The 19,311-nt window shown below is 33.0% G+C and overlaps 2 protein-coding genes across 2 annotated transcripts; one reads left to right on the top strand and one right to left on the bottom strand.

The window, feature by feature from the left end:
* The first annotated feature begins 2,952 nt into the window (after positions 1-2,952).
* Positions 2,953-8,238, top strand: LOC145584058 (uncharacterized). The gene is made up of 5 exons (XM_081640996.1): positions 2,953-3,301; positions 5,467-6,098; positions 6,177-6,791; positions 7,984-8,114; positions 8,220-8,238. Exons 1-5 carry the CDS (start codon positions 3,058-3,060, stop codon positions 8,236-8,238), a joined length of 1,641 nt encoding a protein of 546 aa, XP_081497122.1. The 5' UTR covers positions 2,953-3,057.
* Positions 8,239-9,334: 1,096 nt separating this feature from the next.
* On the bottom strand, positions 9,335-18,736 carry LOC145586354 (putative 12-oxophytodienoate reductase 11). Its single transcript, XM_081643163.1, has 5 exons — positions 18,667-18,736; positions 10,973-11,114; positions 10,767-10,897; positions 10,251-10,409; positions 9,335-9,979 (listed from the first exon to the last, which is right to left on the bottom strand). The coding sequence occupies exons 1-5, from the start codon at positions 18,734-18,736 to the stop codon at positions 9,387-9,389; spliced, it is 1,095 nt and encodes a 364-aa protein (XP_081499289.1). The 3' UTR covers positions 9,335-9,386.
* Between the last annotated feature and the right edge of the window lie 575 nt (positions 18,737-19,311).

A 19,311-nucleotide genomic window follows, 5' to 3' on the forward strand; every position in this document is an offset into this window, starting at 1 on the left:
GTGTAAATATGCGCAAGCAAAGATGCATAAGTAATCAAGTAAGCACAATATGATGCAATGAGTTTACAACCTAACCATGACTTTAGTTCTCTAAAGTTCAAGGATAAAGTTAGTCAAAAGAGGGTCCATGGTTGTGAGTCCGGATGCATCGCGCGAAAGCCTTACCTTTGGAAGGGTTGGCGCGTATGGATGGGACCCCGCAAGTTAAACTTGCTTCCATGGTTTGATGAATTCACAAACTCGGATGTACCCTTCGTTGCAATGAGCGTTCGATTGGGTAAATGGAGCGTGAATTCCCAGAGGGTAATGGCCATATGTAGAACACATATGGGTTCAGAAAAGTGAGAAAAACTCAATCAGGAAGTAAAACCGAGCAAACAGTACTAGAACCAGTCAAAGCAAGAACGCAGATTTCTAGCTCGGTATTGGAAGAACTAAGAGCGAGACAACAGGGACCATCGCGAGACGATAGCCCTGTCGCGCCACGATATTGCTATCACATCGCGACATAGCCATCGAACTGCGATGGGCACTGTTTTCTCAGCGCCAGTTCCTACATGCCTCAACAGCTCTCTTTGCTCTTAGAATTTTCCAGTTTTTCGCAGCGTTTTTTCGATTCTAGTTGTGAAAGATATTTCCCAAATTTCCTATGTGTAAAAAAATCCTATGTTTTTGACGCATTACGGATGGTCTATCCAATGCGGAACTTTTTACGCTTATGCCAATAATGTCAATCAAAATTACGCACATGAATACTTAGAACTTTTCGAGTCTCATCCACTCATTCTAAATTATTGCCAAAATAAATTTTAGGAATAAAAACAGAAATCCTCCCCAGTGGAGTCGCCAAACACTATAGGGAATATTTCAAGCATCCCACACTTGAGCCCCACTGTGATCATACACTTAAGCATGGTGGCGTCCAAAGGGAAGGAAGCAAGAGCAAAAGAGTCGCCAACAAGTTTTAGGAACTTGTAAACCGTTCACAGGGTGAAGGTTACACCCCTTCACGATCCATGAGATCGCTAACTCCATAGTGATCTGGAACCATGACTGGATATTCGGGGATGAAGGTACAAATCCAACCTAAAAGAGATTGAATCTGCCTTAAATATAGGCCTCTAATTTATTCTTCTCATGTTCATGTGCGCTTTCTGACTAACATACAATCAATAGGTTAACCCTAAACCTGTTTAATCTATGTTGGTTGAATATTAATGCACAAACAAATTTATTATAAGCGATCACTTGAGTTAAAATCATATTAGCATAAATAAAATTATTAATTATCTTATTAAGCGTGATTTCAAGTACAAATTCTCTTTAAACCTGCAAGACAGGACGTGATCAAGCAATAACAATGATATCAAGCAACATAATAATATATTGACAACAATCATCGTCATAATAATAATAATATTCTCATCAAAGCGTAATAATATTAGCAAGATCCTAGGCATGATACTAACATGATTAATAACAAATCATATCATGTCACTAAACAATAAAGATCAAAGCTTTAGCCCAACATGATACTAACATGATAGAAGAAAATAGGAAGCAACCTAAACATGATACTAGAAAGCAATAAATAACATCCTCACATGATACTAGGAATTAATATAATCTAAGCATGCTTTCTAAAGATATAGAGCAATTAAAACAACTTACTTTGTTGCCTCGTATCTCTTTCTATCAAAACAATACACACGTTAGTAACTTCAAGGAAAATATTAAATCCAACAATTAATTTAAATAATTAAAATAGGGATTTGGGACCAAAGCCTTAAAAATTATCAACCTTTCACGTGTAGGGCGAAGGCAACTTCAAACTTGGCTAGGTGTGTGTAGAACTCGTGAATGCGGTATTGTATTTTGAAAAGGCTAGGCTAGAAAGAGGGAGAAAGAATAATCTATTGCTCAAGAGAGAGAAGAGAATTAGAATTAGATTATTGTTGATGATTGAAAACGGGGAAATACGACCCTATTTATAGAGAAAAAAGTCCTGAAACGATAAGAAAAAGATCGAATTCAATTCAGAGTAAAACTGCTCCCATCGCGGCGCAACAGTGTCCATCACGACACGATGGTTCCATCGTGGCGAGACAACTCCATCGCGACGCGATGGCTTTGTCCTTTCGCGATAGTCCACGCGCTAACTCAAAGCCGTACAAAGTCCTTAATCTAATTAAATTTGACTAATTAACGTCCGTACTTACCTTTGAAAATTAGATTTAATCTTTCAAAACACTTGTTTTATTCCAAATAAAATTCTTTATTTTCCTAAGAGATATAATTATTAATCCTAATTCCACTAGAATTAAAAATAACCTTCTAGATAGATTATTCTAAATGATTAAAATTAATCCTAATGATTTTGGGAATATTAATTAATGGGCCCTCTACTTGATCATTGGGCCGTATAAAACCATTTTAGGCCCAATTTAGTATTTTGGTCATAACTTCCACATTATTCATCGGAATTGGGTTTATAATATATCGTTGGAAAGCTCTTTTTGAGCCCAACCCAACTACACTATTATTGGATCCTTATCATGGACCAAACTAAAATGGACTGGATATTTTCCATAAATAGAGTACGAAAAGAAATATGTTCGAAAACAGAGAGAAGTATTTTTATTAAAACGACCGCATCATAAGACCTTTCACATTTTCACCTTGTTCGATAATCAAATGACGTGAAAGATATTCATCACTGGGTTTGGTTTTTGGGGAGACACAATCAGGTATCAGATGTCTACAACTAGTTAATTTTTTTTTTCGCCCATATTCTTTAAAATATGTATAATATTCTTTCCGGATGCAATATATTATTTTGAAGGACAAGGAAGTCTCACTTTCACCCAACAAGAAGTTTGTAAAATAACATCAACAATTTTACAACACTCATTCTTCCCTTTCAAACTTGAAATTGACAAAGAACCTAAAATCATTTGCTTGCCTTATAAAGTAAACAGTGCAGTCTCTCTCACTTACTCTTACTCCCTTCAAGTATTAACTTCTAAAAATAATAAGAATTTCTTTAACCCATCAACCATGCCTTTTCTCTCTCCTCTTCAGCTACTGCTATTGTTACCATTGCTACTCAATCTATGGAAAATTCCAGCAAATGCCTCAAAAAATTATATTTCAGCCATTGGAGACCCAGGAATGAAGAACCCAAATACCAGAATTGGCTTTGAAGCTTGGAATTTCTGCAATGAAGTGGGGTTTGAAGCTCCTCATATGGGTAGCCCTAGACTTGCTGATTGTGCTGATTTGCAATGTCCCATTATTCATGGTATTAATTAATTTAATTCCCTCTATTATTAATTTAAATTTCATTTTGTACAAGTTTTTGAATATTGATTATGCAATTGTTGAGTTATTGGACTAAATCTTTGTTATGAGTAGTTTGGTATGGTATAGAACGCTTATTGTGCTATTTAGTGTTTTTATGAGCCACTATGTCATGACATTGTACATTTGTACATTTGTAAATAAGAAGGGGTTCGAAGTTTCGAACCATTGTACATAGGTTGTCTTTGCCACTAGGCCAAGACGTCATTGGTTTATTGTGCTCTTATATGATTGTTAATAAAAACTCTAAGGGGACACAAACTTTGAATACTTTAAAAGGAGCGATCATTTGAAAATGACTACCATATTATTTTAATGATATATAATATGATCGGTTCATTTTTTTCGCGTTATAATATGGCCACAAAATTAGTCTTATAATATCTACAATGTATATATAGATTTTGAAAATTTTAATCCAACGTAAAATAAATATTTTTTGAGAAATAATATAATAAAAATAAAAATTACATAAATGAAATAAAAAATTTGATAAATCAGAAAAAATGTTGATAATACGGAGTACTATTTAATAGCATTAATAAAGTAATATAATTAATTACTTGGAAAAAATATATCAATTATGATCTATATAATCATTAAAACATTATGCTACTTGTATTTCAAACGACTACTGTAAAATTTTCTATAAAATTTAGTTTAGCAATTTTTAGGGAAAATTTAGTTTGGCTTAGTGTTACCTAATTCACTAATCTCTCCCATGAATTCGTGTTAAAAGACTACGTTGATATATTACATAATTGTGTTTATAATTTTGTGAATTAAATGAAATGTAGTGCCTTAGGATCATTATTTAGATAGCTATGCAATGAAATTACATTACAACTCTGCTAATTAAATGTTGACTTATAGTTATTAAATCAACATTATGTTGAGTTGAAGATGAGCCTTGTAGCTAAATATATGTTGGACTTGGATTAGATAAAGGAGTGAACGTGAGGCCTATCTCAAAGCCCATCTGTTTCTTCCAACAGTCTGAAAATTTATTGTTTGGCAGTGAATTGTGTCCTTGTACCTGTTCAGCGTACCATTGTGTGGTGTACCTCAAATGGGAGAGACCGATTTGGCTTAGGGACAACACTTTATGTGACATTTGAATGACAAAATATACAAAGAACATGTTAAAGAGACACTACCTAAAATATAGCATGTTTCATGAGTTAAGGTTGTTATGAAGTTTAGGGAAAATCAATTATGTGAAGAAGTCGCATTTCTAGCTGTTTAAGAGAATTTTAAAGCAATTTCCCTCTCAGATGCTATCTTATCTCCATGTATTATTGATATTTTTTTAAAAAAAAAAAAAAAAAAACTCAACAACGGTTAAGCTCAAGGTTCTGATAGCATGATAGCTCCTTGGTATTGACTGCAGAATTGTCTTTTAGTGATATGATAAAAAAGAGAAGGACTTGATGATTGCATACATTTTTTTTCTTTTTTTTTCTTGCAAAAGGAGAATACTACATTGGCATGCATCAGCAACTGTATTATTTGCATTTGGGATACAGTATGCGCGTGTTCCATGTTTGATGAGGCATTTTTCAGCTTAGATTTTCATTAGGATATGAAAAGAGAATTTCTTTCTACTTCCATTAATCTTATAGTCTGAGTAATACGCTGCCTTTACATGACTCAGGACATAATCTCTTGCATATAAAACTTGGTATGGATTATTTTCTTCTATTTTTCCATTTTGTTTACTCAAGAATTTCTATGCTTGCATCAACTCAGATTTCTCGGTGTTTGAACAAGTGTGTATAACTTGTAACTTGCTAATACGGTGTGAACATTTCATTAATGTAGCTGCTAACTTTGGTTGGGCATGATAGCCCTTAGCCTCGTATACATGTGATACATGATATCTTATTGAACATTTTATATTCGACGAACTATACCTTTTAATTTTTTAGATGGTATCACCCTAGGTTATTGATCTTTTCTCTTATGCTTCACAGAGGATTTATTCTTTGCCATGAAATGTTGTGCATTGTTATAAAGTATATATCAGAATATGGGTCTGTTTTTGTCATCTTCATTTTTTAGGGCCTAGGTACTTATAAAACCATATTTGCCTTCATTGCTTCCCAGAGGTTGTAAATGCTGACATCGTAAACAAAGAAAGTGTTTGCAAAGTGCATCACAAAGTAAAGCCCTCGGACAACAAGTTGAGGGCAGGTGACAACTTTCCTATTCCTGGTTTTCAGCCTTATGCTGATCCTGACCGCTATGCTGTTGAAAAGGAGTTGTTTCTTGCTTCGCTGTGTGAAGTACCTGATTCTGGAGACCCATGGCAATTTTGGATGATCATGCTTAAGAACGGAAATTTTGACAAAAATACTACACTTTGTCCTGAGAACGGCAAAAAAGTTGCTAAAATAGTTACTGACAGAAAGTTTCCATGCTTTGGGAAAGGATGCATGAACCAGCCTCTTGTTTATCATAATCAATCAAAAACTGTTTTCAGCAAGCAGCATGAAGCATCACTAAGTGGAGGATTTTATGGTTCCTATGATCTTGATGCAGATTTCAGTGAACGTGTGGGCAACAAATCATTTTTCTCTGTTTCCTGGAAAAAGAATTTGACCAGCGGAAGTTGGATTATCTCAAACAAATTATCAACATCTTCCAAGTACCCTTGGCTTATGTTGTACTTGAGAGCAGACTCAACCAGAGGGTTCAATGGAGGCTATCATTATGTGGGTAGAGGAATGCTTAGAAAGGTATATTAATCACTAATTATGCCTTCCTTGCTTCTAAAATGTCAGCTTGCAATACTAATAGATTTTATTTTCTTAAAGCTGCCAGAATCTCCTAACTTTAAAACAAAATTGACGCTTGACATCAAACAAGGTGGTGGCCCTAACAGTCAATTCTATCTCAGTGACATTGGAGGTTGCTGGAAAAATAATGGACTTCCATGTGATGGTGATGTCTTGACTGATGTAACCAGATATTCTGAAATGATCATTAACCCTGAAACTACTAGCTGGTGTCGAGCAGATAACCTTGTTTCATGCCCACCATATCATCTTAGTGTTACAGGAGAGGTCATCCACAGGAATGATTCATCTCGATTCCCATATTCAGCATACCATCTTTATTGCGGCCCAGGAAATGCTAAATTTGCTGAGAAACCAGTTGATATCTGCGATCCATATAGCAATCCACAGTCGCAAGAAATCTTACAACTTCTACCTCACCCTGAGTGGGCTGTCCATGGATATCCTGAAAATCAAGGAGATGGTTGGATTGGGGATTCAAGAAGCTGGGAGCTTGATGTTGGGGCTCTTTCAAATCGGTTGTACTTCTACAGTTCTACCAGGTTATCACTTCTTATCTCAGTTATCTTAAAAAATAATCTGAAGTCTCTGTTTGGTTCTGTGATGTTCACCTCTTCTGAGAGAAAGGGTGGGGTGGGGGGGGGGGGGGGGGGGGAGGGGGATTCATTTCTTAAAATCTGACACCATCATTTACTAGGGAAAAGTTAAGGTAGTCAGGGTACTTACTTGCAACCTTTTTTTTTTTACTACCTTCATTTTATATTATTTGCAACAATTTGATATAAAATAGAGAGGAAAAACATCTAATCGTTGCAAATAATATGAAACGGAGGTAGTAAAAAAAAGGTAATAGTATTATTATTAATGAATCAAACAATTCAAAAACATCTTAGGAAATAATAACAGCCCTATACAAAACATCTATACAAAAATCAAAACACACATAACCAGTAGAACCAGCTGACCCCTAGCTACAGATAAGCTCTCTAAACCACCTCTGATTGGTTCTGCTAGTTTTAACAGGCATCACAAAAGAAATTCTCTGATATAAGTCAGAGAACAGACCTGATAACAGCATCAAACTTCCTCAAGCATTTATCCTAGGCAACTTTGTTTCTCTGAATCCAGATATTATATAGCAAACCAGCGTAACAGCTCTGCAAAACTTGTCTCTGAAAACGACCGTTAATAGCCAACAACATTCTGTTACAGTCCTCAATAGACTTAGGAATATCCTGATGCTTCACTCATTTTTGAAGGGCAGAGCGAGCATTCTACTATACTGAGAGTCCTATGATAAATGATCTACAGTCTCCTCACCATTATTGCACAAGGGGCAAGCAGCTTATAACTCCCAGTTTGATCGAACTCTCACCCTCCTCCACATCATCCAGAAGTGATTCTTAGGATTATATAACCTTTTCAACAACCAATCACACCACTCAATTTTCCCATGTTGCTGGGTTAACCACTTATAGCCACTAGCAACGGTATAACCCTTATGATTAGTCATCCACTTCTCCATTGTTGCATGTTCTTATCTGTTTGAAGACATTTAAGAGCTTCATTTCCGACTTTTGAAACTCTCTTTGTTAATATTATTGATATAAATTATTTAGGTTACGGCTGCCGGTATCTACTTAAATTGCTAACTGCTTTTCTCAAAGTCGCTTTTCATGTTTTTTAACTCGTGCTCCATTTTATGCCAAGACCTTCCACGTTCCACCTGATTATGCTTTATATGAACAAATTCACCTGCTGTCAAAGTGTATAGCATTTAAGCTTATACTTACTAACCATCTCTAACGAGCATGTAATACTGCAGGATCCAGGAACAGCACCAGCCAAGCGCATATGGTCATCCATCAACGTAGGTGTTGAAATATATGTTAGTAACAAAAGAGAGACTGCAGAATGGACTGTAAGCGATTTTGATGTTCTGCTTCCCGAAGAAAAGTAAAAATGATTGTCAGAGAATTCTCTTCAATCTTCAATGAATCTGCACACTTGCAACTACTCAATTCTATGTAATGTTGTTTTTTTTTCCCTTTCTATTTGTAGGTTTACACATGTTATGTAAGGAATGTACAGAAATAAACAAAGTGGTGTATGTTGTGTTCTTGCAGCTTAATAAGAGTTGGTTCAGCTATTAAAAGAGCAGTCTTTTAATGATTTTGGAGCTCATTTGTTACTAAAATTTTCAACTTCTGTTCTAATTGTTGTGCCTATTGCTCTGAATATCCTTTCGTTTACATTAGCTAAGCTGCTGCTTATCTGAGACAGAAAACACAAATGCTGCTAGAGAAACTCTAATCCTTAAATATTCCTGTAAAACTATTATTATGATTGCATCCTACAAACGAATTATTCTAAGTATGAATTACTGCAGAAGTTCAGGCCTCTTTGCCAATCCTAATAAATTGAGCCAAAAATGGGAAAGTTTGTTGGGTAACACTAAGTTAGTCTGAGCTTAGTACGCCTCTAAATTACTATCAAGTTCATCTGAAAAAATAAAATGGCTTGCCAAAAATATATGCTTATCCATCATCCAGAAACACAAGTTTCTTAACTCATTGGATGTCGAAAGTATTCTTTCCCTGTATCTGATATTGAAATCAGCAGAGTTCCAATATAAGAAATTCTTAAAATTCCATTCATAACACACTAGTTAATAGAAGTCAGTCACACTAAGTCTATAAATCCAACCAATAAAAAGAGCAACGATCCTACAAAGCCAAACAGATTTACAAACTAGATCCATGGTTTGTATGCAGTAACAAGCTGGCATGGACACAAAACTCACATCCAATGCACCAATGGGCATACTAATCAATTAACAACATACGCAGTACACAACTTATTTACTTTTAACTCGCAAACTTTTTACTAACATGAACACAAACGACATATAGTAAATAATGTATCAGTACCACAATACAGCAATAAAAAACTGAATAATAAGAGAGATTTACTACAATTATAGTCGATATCTATATATGAAAGATGCACATGTTGATATATCATTAGAATATAATCAACATGATGCTGCGCTCTTGCAGAAAAATCACATTTACTTCATATCATATACTTTATGGCTCTATTTGAACCTAACAATAGTACAAACAACAGGATCAGACATATAAAAATATATCTATGAGATACTTATTTGAACCCAAATTAAGCTGAAATTGACCAGGAATAACATAGCTGTAAATTTCAGTGTCTGGACTACACTGCAACTTCAAGGAATGGATAGTCAGTATATAAAACAACAGGATCAGAAATGTAAAACGTATCTCTGTTAGACTTATTCAGAGGCGCATCAAGTTCAAGTCTTTTGGGCAAATGAGGATTAGCTAGAAACAAATGACCATAAGCTACAAGATCAGTGTAACCCTTCATCACGGCCTTATTTCCATCATCCTTCTTATAACCACCAGCGGCAATGAAAGTACCATTGAAAGCCTTCCTCATAGGCAGTAAACTATGTGGACACTCCTTTATCTCGCCATCAGTAATCATCCTAGGTTCGATTACATGGCAATAAAGGATTCCAAACTTGTTCAGGGCTTTGGCCATATATAGTCCCAAAGCTTCGGGATTTGTGTCTCCTGATTCCAAGTAATCAGCAAAGGGAGACATTCGAAACCCAACCCTGCCTGCACCAATCTCCTTCACTACTGCTTCAACTACTTCTAGAGCAAATCTACAACGATTTTCTATAGATCCACCATAATGGTCTGTTCGGTCATTTATTTGGTCTTTCATAAATTGGTCAACAAGATATCCATTAGCACCATGGATTTCAATACCATCAAAGCCTAAAAAAGATTAGTTTTAGTTATATTAAGTAATCATGAAACACAAAAAACATACAAACATACCTTTTACAAGAATGAAACTTAATTAAATTTGTCTGGTTTTGTAAGCATTTTGTCATCACTCAAGGAAAGATAGACATATAAAGATACAAATAAAAGTAATAAAGATTGTAACAAGGAATTTCATGGTTAAGATGATGATTAAATGCTGACATTTTGGCATGATTTGAACACACACTCGAAGTTATTCTCAGGTTAAGCGAAAACTTACCAGCTTTTATGGCAATCCTAGCAGCAAGTCTGAAATAATTCACAACTAAAGGTATCTCATCTGTTGTTAATCGTCTTGGGGTTGAATATTCTTCAGCTTCAACTGTTGTTAAACGCTTATCTGTGCAAGAGATTGGAGCTTGGCCATTTGGCTGGTAACCTTGGAACAAGCAAACTTGAGGTTTAGAAAGCTAAGAAAAATCAAGAGAATATTAAAAGAGTATTCAATAAACAAGCAAACTTGAGTATTCAATAAATACTCGATTGAAACCAAGCTACATAAGTCATTAAAAGAGTAAGTAAGTATCCCTTTAATTTTCGATGAAGAAAATAAGTGAAATATTAAAACAAAACCACCTTATATAAGAGAGTTATTGTAAATTCAACCTAACTGTTGAAACTAATGGAAATGCCTTTAAATCTTTCTTTCTAATACCACCATATCCATTTATATGCCTAATGTTTTAAGTTTAGCAACTTGAGATGATAAAAAAAGAGTAGGATTCAGGTTATTGACCTTCATTAGAAACGCGCCCCACATGCCAAATTTGACAGAAAAATGTACCGCCTTTGGCATGCACAGCATCAACAATTGGTTTCCATGCTTCAACTTGCTCTTTTGTCCATATACCAGGCGTATCTGTGTACCTGCACAATCAAAGAGGTTTGAAGCTTAGGGAAGAATTTCTTGTTATTGAACAAAGCTATCTGCCTCGGACATACCCTTGAACTGTGTCAGAAATGCCAGTTGCTTCAGAAATGAGCAAACCTCCACTTGAAGTCCTTTGGGAGTAATATAAAATTGCATGTGGTTGAGGAACATTTCCATACGATCTTTGTCGAGTCAATGGAGCTAAAACAAACCCTGTTAATAAAAAATATCAACGATTAACTTAATTGTCACATTTAAGTCTGAAAAATCTTACATCATACATGACATAACATACTTCAGTATTAGCCAACCCATTTGAGACCAAATCTATGATGAGAGTTGACCCACACTCATTAAGAAAGTACTTTAATGTTATCTTAATAAAGTCATATCAACCAAGATCATTCCACCAAAAAAAAAAATTTTATCTCTCAAGATCAACAAAAATAGACCAGTCATCAGACAGTTTCATAGACTGCCGCCCAAGCCTTGATCACATTCTTATTAGAGAAATTAAGTGCTGACACAAGATCAAACTACCACAGGTACAATAAGATCTAGACGACACAGAAATTAACGAGTATGTCAAAGACCATGTATACTTGTAGAATAAGATCTCCAACCAGATAACACAGAATAAGATCATACCACTGGTAGAATAAGATCTCCAACCATAGACGACACAGAATAAGACCACTGGTAGAATAAGATCTCCAACCATACAATGATACAAATATACAATGATCGATGAGTAAATAGCAAAGACCATGTATATATACTTGTTTTGAAGAGCACACACGCGACTAATAATATAGACGGCACACTACCTCCCCTCTTTCTACTTGGCATATATATTAGCCACTCTAATGATTTTAAGATCCTAATGATTCCATCTTGCAACTCTAGCGAACTATGTTGAATAGATTTGCTCAAAAATCTGTTTTCATTTCAATGAGTACTGATGTAATCCAGAGTTAATAAGCATAGTGCTATATGATTACTACAAAGACTAAAATAAACCCGGTCCACATTAATATTGCTGTAAACCGAGTAAAATCTCGCGACTTATCACATAATTTTTTTTGGAAGCTTCCTTCTAATTTCCTCTCTCCTTATGACTGATTAGTTTCTCTCTCTCTTTTTTTTCTCTCTCCTCCATGTTCTCTTTATTACACTTTAACAATGGTGAAGGCGAGAGAAGGAAATTCATCAAAATCAACAATGGTGAAAGTGAGACATGGAATTTCATCATCAAATAGGAGTAAACGAAGAGGATTACGATTATTAGTTGGACGGCCTTGCAAAGGTATTTAATTAGGTTTTCAATTAATAAGTTCAATTTTTTGTGTAAATCGTCCGATTCAGTTTAATTTAATTCTTAAATGAACTTGGTTCACACTAATTTATTGTGGACCACTAATATTAGAGAAATTATAATTGTTTTATTAATAAAAAAAAAGTCACTATAATAAAAATAAGGTCACTATGTTGAAATAAAATTCATTTTAGTACTATATAAGCTATAAGAGGTTAATTTTTTAATGAAATATTTTATATATTGGTCAATATGAATAAAAAAGATCACTATGTTAAAATTAGACTCATAACGACGTATTCAAGTTCACAATAACATTAAACGTTATACAAGTTTTAATAAAGGTTACTATGTTAAAAATAAGGTTACTATATTAAAAATAAGGGTCACTATGTTTAATATAATGTCAGTTGCGTGTATATAAATCTCGGGTCTACAATAATATTATTGTGTACAAGGTCCATGCAAGTCTTTTTGGGGTTCGTTTGGCATCGCTGTGGTTTTCTGTTTTTTGGTTTTTTGGATTTCAAACTCATATGATATATGTCATATAATAAAACAAAAATTAGACAAACTTATCAAAATCATGATAAATTTGAAAACTGACAACAGAAAAGTGGAAACATCTTTTTCTTGTTTTCTGTTTTTGGTTTTTTGTTTTAAAAAAAACAGAAAACTGAAAACAAAAAAAATGCCAAACAAGCCCTAACTTTAGATTTTCAATTTTAGTGTTTAAATTTCATTTTCAAGAGTTATTTTAGTATTTGATTTGATTTTTAGGGTTTAGTTTTTATTAGCTTAATTCTACTGTATTTTTTTTTTTTTTAGTTTTGGTTCTCTCTCCTGAATTGTTCATAGTTTTAGTGTAGGATTTTGATTTCATTGTTTGTCTTGTCTATTGATTTTAGTCGAAAAACTTTAGAAATTGCAGAATGTATGCTTATGCGTGCAAAATAAGAAAACAATTGCTGGAGTTTTTGATCGATGATTTTATAAGCTTAGCATTCTTACTCCTCATTATAGCTTGATTTGCGTGAAAAAATTATAAAGCTACTTACAATGTTTTAGATGATTATAAAAAATAAAAACTGATTATAAAGCTACTTACAATCTTTTAGATGGTTAAAAATGTCAAGCAAATGAATACGATTATATAAAATAAAAACTGATTATATCATATCAAATGATTAACTTCTTATGATTTATGTGATGCATTGGTTAATTTATCAAATCAAAATAAAAAGTGACTATATCAAATTAAATATGATTATAAGATATAAAAAGTGATTATATCATATTTAACTGATTATGATTCATGTGATGCATTGATTAATTTGCTTGTGTTCTTATTATGTGGCCTTGAGGTAAAGCATTGGTTACAGAGGTCTCTGACTCCATGGTTTAATCTGAAGTGTCAAATTGGTACTAATGGTCTACTTGAGGTTCCCAAGTGGGTGCTCTTGATTGAGTGATGTATGGAGTGATTGTTACATCTATCTTTCATTTTAGGAGCATAGTATGGTTAATTAGAGTATTTGATTAAGTGTTAACTTTCTAGCATTTAGAAGGATAATTCATGTAAATTATAAATCAGGATATTGCCTAATTTTGGCATGAGAATCTATGTGGAGTGTAGTGATTCAGGTTAACATGCTCCAGCTTTACTTAAAGCCTGAGTAACTTGCCAGTTTCTAGCAGTTAGCCCAAGTTCTCAAAGTATAGTTGCATTTGAAATGCTATTTTCTGTGCAAAGGAGAAAAGGAGAATGCTCTTGGTTATTTCTAAAATGAGTAAACACGCAGGTTACAGTCTCCTTGCTGCATGCTACAACCATGTAGCCATTAGCCATATAGCTGATGATGTTGTGACAAAATTGACTGCTATTTTAGAAAGTGATAACATTATTTATAGGCGGTGTCAAATTTTAGGTTTAACTAATAAAAGTGACTATATCAATATAAATATGATTATATGATTATAGTCATGTTTTTTCTAATATAATGATATTTCTTGTGATATAATAATGTTTTACCATTATTAACATGATTTTTGTGATATAATCATGTTTTATTTAGTATAATGATATTTCTTGTGATATAGTCATGTTTTACACCTTTTTTGTTATACTCATGTTTTATCTAATATAATGATATTTCTTGTGATATAGTCATGTTTTACAACTTATATGTTACTTTTTTTTCCAGGAATTTAATGCTCAATGGTTGATCATGAAGAGGGAGTTGTTGTTGAATATCACCTCGAGGATTTAAAAAGATTGAAAAAAAATGATTGAAAATTTTGTAGATAAAAGGTAAAGGACTTTGCAGACAATTGAAGAGAACAGAAGAAAAAAGGCCTGAAAAGAAGATATGAAGAAACCCTAAGCCAAAAAACAAAAAATTGTAGCAGCTAAGAAGTAGAAATAGTTGTAGAGTTCTAAAAGTAGATAATATGGATTAATATTTTTGGTATGTAATGACATTTACACGTGTAATGTCTAACAATGTCTAACAATGTTATGACATCTATATAAATCAATGAATCAAGTGCATGATATTATTCTAGTGTTTAACAACTTATATATGATTATATTAAATATGATTATGAATATACCAAATATGAGTATATGAGATGAAAAGCTAACAGATACACAACTTCCTCCTCTTTTGGGTTACATAATTAAGTACATGGCTCACAGATATAGTTGATTTACTTTTGCATGAGAAGATCTGTTCTATGGTCAAGTTTGTATGAAATATAGACTCCTATTTCGGTCACTACATCAATTGAAATCTGATTATAAGAAAAACAAAAAAAATAGAGAGGAGTTTACAAAGTAAAATTAAATAAGATAATACGAAATTAAAAATGATTATACCCAATCAAAATGGATTATACCCAATCAAAATGGATTACCAAGTCAAAACTAATTATACCAATACAAAATTGATTATGCCAAGTACAAACTAATTATGCCAAATCAAAACTGATTATGTTGTATATGACATAGAAAAGTTAATAAACCAAAAATACTAAAACAAATGAACTTTTGGAGTTGTAGAACCAAATTCTTTATGTATTTTTTTTCCCTTTTTTTGTTGGCTTTTTGTATAAATAATAATGCCCCTTGATTCTCTTGTTATCTTTACCTTTGGTAATTGCTCTATCGGGATCCAATATAGTCATTCCTAATGATGACAATGCTTGATGACTTCCATCAGTTGTTGTTGCTTTTGTTTGTTGTGTTGTTGCTTTTGCCTTTCATTTGCTTTTGCTTCTTCGGCTGCTCTTCTTTGTTCATCTTCCTTGATTATTTTGTCAACAATAATGTTTGTCTTTTTGAAATTTTCTTCAAGAAAATTTCTTACTTTTGCTATTTTATGGCTCTTCAACACTAAATTGTATTGCCTGCAAGTGAAAATATAATAGCCAAGATAAAATTGATTATATCATTATAAATCAGATTATATTATGATTAATCAGATTATATTATTATGAATCAGACTATATCGTCAAAAATTAGATTATATCTATGACTCTATGTGAACATGTTGACAATATAGCTCATATATTTCCTTCAAAGTTTCTCTAAGCTAGTTTCACCAAATAAACAACCACCAATGTCTTCATTGATTGCTTGTGATGTATGAGATTCTGATTGTACATAAAAAAAAAATGTCACTCTTACGATTTTATTATGATAATACTGCATAAAAATGGATAAGCTCATAAAAGGTTATTATAATTACCATAATCCGATTATGATTCATAAAAAATGATTGTATCACATACACATAAGGACAAACTAAGGCCTTGTTTAGTTCACCTTAATTTTACTTATTTCAAAAAAAATAAGTTCAGATCAGATCAAATCAGATTAAATAAGTTCAGATCAGATCAGATCAGAAAAAATAAGTTCAGATCATATTATCATTTTATGTGCAGTTTTTTATCGCTAAATATCTTTAATTTCGTGATGAAAAAAATTATGAAAATCACATATTAATAAAGTACACGAATCTAACAAGACCCCACTTGTTATATTTTTTTCATATAGATTATCGTTTATTTAAAGTCAAAGTTTGGTCAAATTTGACATTCAGATCAGATCAGACCAGACCAGATCAGATAAGCAAATATAAGGCGAACTAAACAGGGCCTAAGTCTGCACTATCTCAACTGATTTTTGACAATATGATGCTATTTGTGGGTTGCGCCTGATTAATGATTAAACTAGTGTGTGGCCTGGGCGATGCCCCAGATTGCTAGTTTGTACTTGTTTAATTTGCTAATCAAATTCGACTGTTTAGATAGTAAGACTTGTTGGTTTCGAGTTTAAGTCTTGCTATAAATATTTTTTAGTTGTCAAACTCAATCATTACATAATGGAAACAAATAGTATAATAAGAGACAAATTAACTTATCTAAGTTAACTATAATTTTGTTGGATAAAAAAACACAAATAATGAATGGCTAAGATGCTAAGACTCTTAACTTAAAACTTGTTGGTCTTGAGTTCAAGTCTTGTTATAAGCATTTTTTAGATGCAAACCTAATACATGTGAAAGTGACATGTCATGTTTATAGTGACATGTGGTGCATATTGCTGACATGTCGAACTTAAAAAGGATGACACGTGGAACATATTCTATTTTAGGAACGCTTTTTAAAATATAAGTATATATTCTATATCTCCCCCCTCCAAACACCCCCTTTGTTCAAGTTGAACTGAAGAGTACCATCTATTTTAATATTCATCAAAAACAAGAGGCCATTGAAAATGTTACAGCACCATAAGATAATGCCCAGTGCAGTAGTGCAAGTAAGAGAATCATATCATTTTAGTACATAATACACTAAATCACCACATACGAATCAATCAAACTCTCACAACCGTACCCCCTCCCCTGCCTACATGCATCACACAACCCCCTTCCCTTCCTTGCATTACACATGATTGTAATGTGAAAAAGAAGATTATAGAGTATAAGATAGGATTATATCACATAAATGGTTTATTGAAATGATTATTATACCGTATACCAAATATAAGATTATTATGTTGCAGAAATTTTATAAAATTGATTATATTACATTTAAAGTGACTATATCATAAGTAAAGTGATTATACTTGTCATTTTATAAAACGTCTAACTTACATTTAAAGTGCCAAACAAGTGTTGCATGAATAATTCACATATAAATCCTATTCAATATTATGAAATTGCAATTGCATAATCGCTTAATTCACATTATCAAATTCTAAAAACAATTGCATAATTTACATATATATCGCATAATTCTAATACCTTGAACTTGTATTACATGTTGACCAGTCTCATCCTCAGCTTCAATAATAGCTTGTTTTACATCTTCAACAGCTTCATCTTCTTGTTCAGGTCCGAATTGAATGGGATGATGATACAAGTTTTCTATATTTGACAAATCAAACAATGATCAATAAATTAATTTGCACAGTTTGATCAAAATCAAATAGATGATCAGTAATTTTTATAATTCTTACTTTCGTAGTAGCTTTCTATTTGAGCTTCATCGTTCAGATCGAAATTGATTACGTTGATATCAAAATTTTCTATAGTGTCCTGTATATTTCGATTTAGATCAATTTCAATTGAATGTATAGAAGAATTTGCCATGATTTTTGGAGAAATTAATTGATTATGGAGAAATTATAAACCCTAGAATTGATTAAAAGGAGAGAGAGAAAAATTCGAGCTCTGATGATGAATTGTTCGTTAATGGCGTCGATGCTTGAGGAAGGAGCTAATAGTTGTTTGGGGTTTTACGGGTTTAAGGGTTAGTGGGCTGGGCTGGAAGATTTTCAGCGTCTTCTATTTGGTAGTTTGAGCACATGAGACTTTGGGTCCACAATAAATTTATTGTGGACCGGGTCCACCCAAGATGGATGGATTGATTACTACCAACAATAATTATTGCCTTAAATAGATTCAAGTAATTCCGATTAATCCATATTCTCTTCCATTAGCAAAAAAATAGTACTCCTACTTCTACATTACATCAAATTTATACTACTAATTCCACCCATATGTATATGAACAATATCAAACTAGTATTGTTCAGATTAATATTAGTCCTAACCTAGTATTGACAAACATTGATAAATATTAGTCCTTCGTTTTTTTTTTTTCCATTAATCCTAATTGAAAATTTGAGAGATTCACTTAAAATAAGTATTGAAAAACTGTGCGGGTAAATACAAGCTAATCTCTAAGATACACAAAATTTGTTTATCACATAACATTTTTTTAAAATAAATCAACAACTTTTTCAATAAAAAGGGGTTCTACAGTAATTATGACTGGATAAAGTTATTGATTTATTTACCAGAATGTCAGGGAATAAACAAAGTTTATCCAAAGATTAACTGAAAAAAAAAATAATAATAAATAATAATAATTTAAGCTCACCTATGAGAAAGTTGGAAGTTACCCATTTGATAAGGGGTCAGGAGAGGGATGGTTGCGGAATCTGAAGCCATTTTTCTTAATTTTCTATGTTGTTCTTTACTCAAAAACATCTGATGAATCATAAAAAATTTCTAAAATTTGTAAGGATTATGGCGCCAAATCTTTAGAGGTGAGTTGATTAGTGGGTGTAATGGTGGGGCCACATGCTACATAAAAATATGATAGAAAAAAGAAATAATTGAATGGTGGCTCTAAAAATGGAGTTAATTATTGTTATTAAGTTTCATTAATTGAGAGATACTACTCTGTATGATGCTAGTACACCTCATCCACGACCTCAGCAGATCATCAAAACAAAGTAATTAAGGTTAATGAAATCAAGTGGATTGTGTGAGGAGCTCTAGATCTGTAGTACACTTCTGACAGCAGCAGTGACATATGCAGGCTGCTGCTCTTTAATTCTTTATAGAGATTAGCAACGTCGTCAATTAATTTGAGTCTTTACCTTTAGTTGTGGTTTGAGGACGAGCTTGATCTAATTTAGTGCTGGGATGAAGTTTACCTGCATCAAAGAGCACGTTGACTAGACTTGACAATCTTGACTTGTATCCAATGACTTGACCCGAGTGATCTGACCCATGACCTG

This window comes from Chenopodium album, chromosome 16, assembly GCF_948465745.1.
Source record: "Chenopodium album chromosome 16, dcCheAlbu1.1, whole genome shotgun sequence".
NCBI lineage: Eukaryota > Viridiplantae > Streptophyta > Magnoliopsida > Caryophyllales > Amaranthaceae > Chenopodium > Chenopodium album.

Excerpts from the sequence above, each read along its gene's own strand:
- LOC145584058 (XM_081640996.1), top strand. The coding sequence starts at position 3,058 with ATGCCTTTTCTCTCTCCTCTTCAGCTACTGCTATTGTTACCATTGCTA. Across the intron at positions 3,302-5,466 it reads GCAATGTCCCATTATTCATG|AGGTTGTAAATGCTGACATC; the intron begins GTATTAATTAAT and ends ATTGCTTCCCAG. Across the intron at positions 6,792-7,983 it reads CTTCTGAGAGAAAGGGTGGG|GATCCAGGAACAGCACCAGC; the intron begins GTGGGGGGGGGG and ends GTAATACTGCAG.
- LOC145586354 (XM_081643163.1), bottom strand. The coding sequence starts at position 18,736 with ATGGCTTCAGATTCCGCAACCATCCCTCTCCTGACCCCTTATCAAATG. Across the intron at positions 10,898-10,972 it reads ATTTCTGACACAGTTCAAGG|GTACACAGATACGCCTGGTA; the intron begins GTATGTCCGAGG and ends TTGATTGTGCAG. Across the intron at positions 9,980-10,250 it reads TAGGATTGCCATAAAAGCTG|GCTTTGATGGTATTGAAATC; the intron begins GTAAGTTTTCGC and ends AATCTTTTTTAG.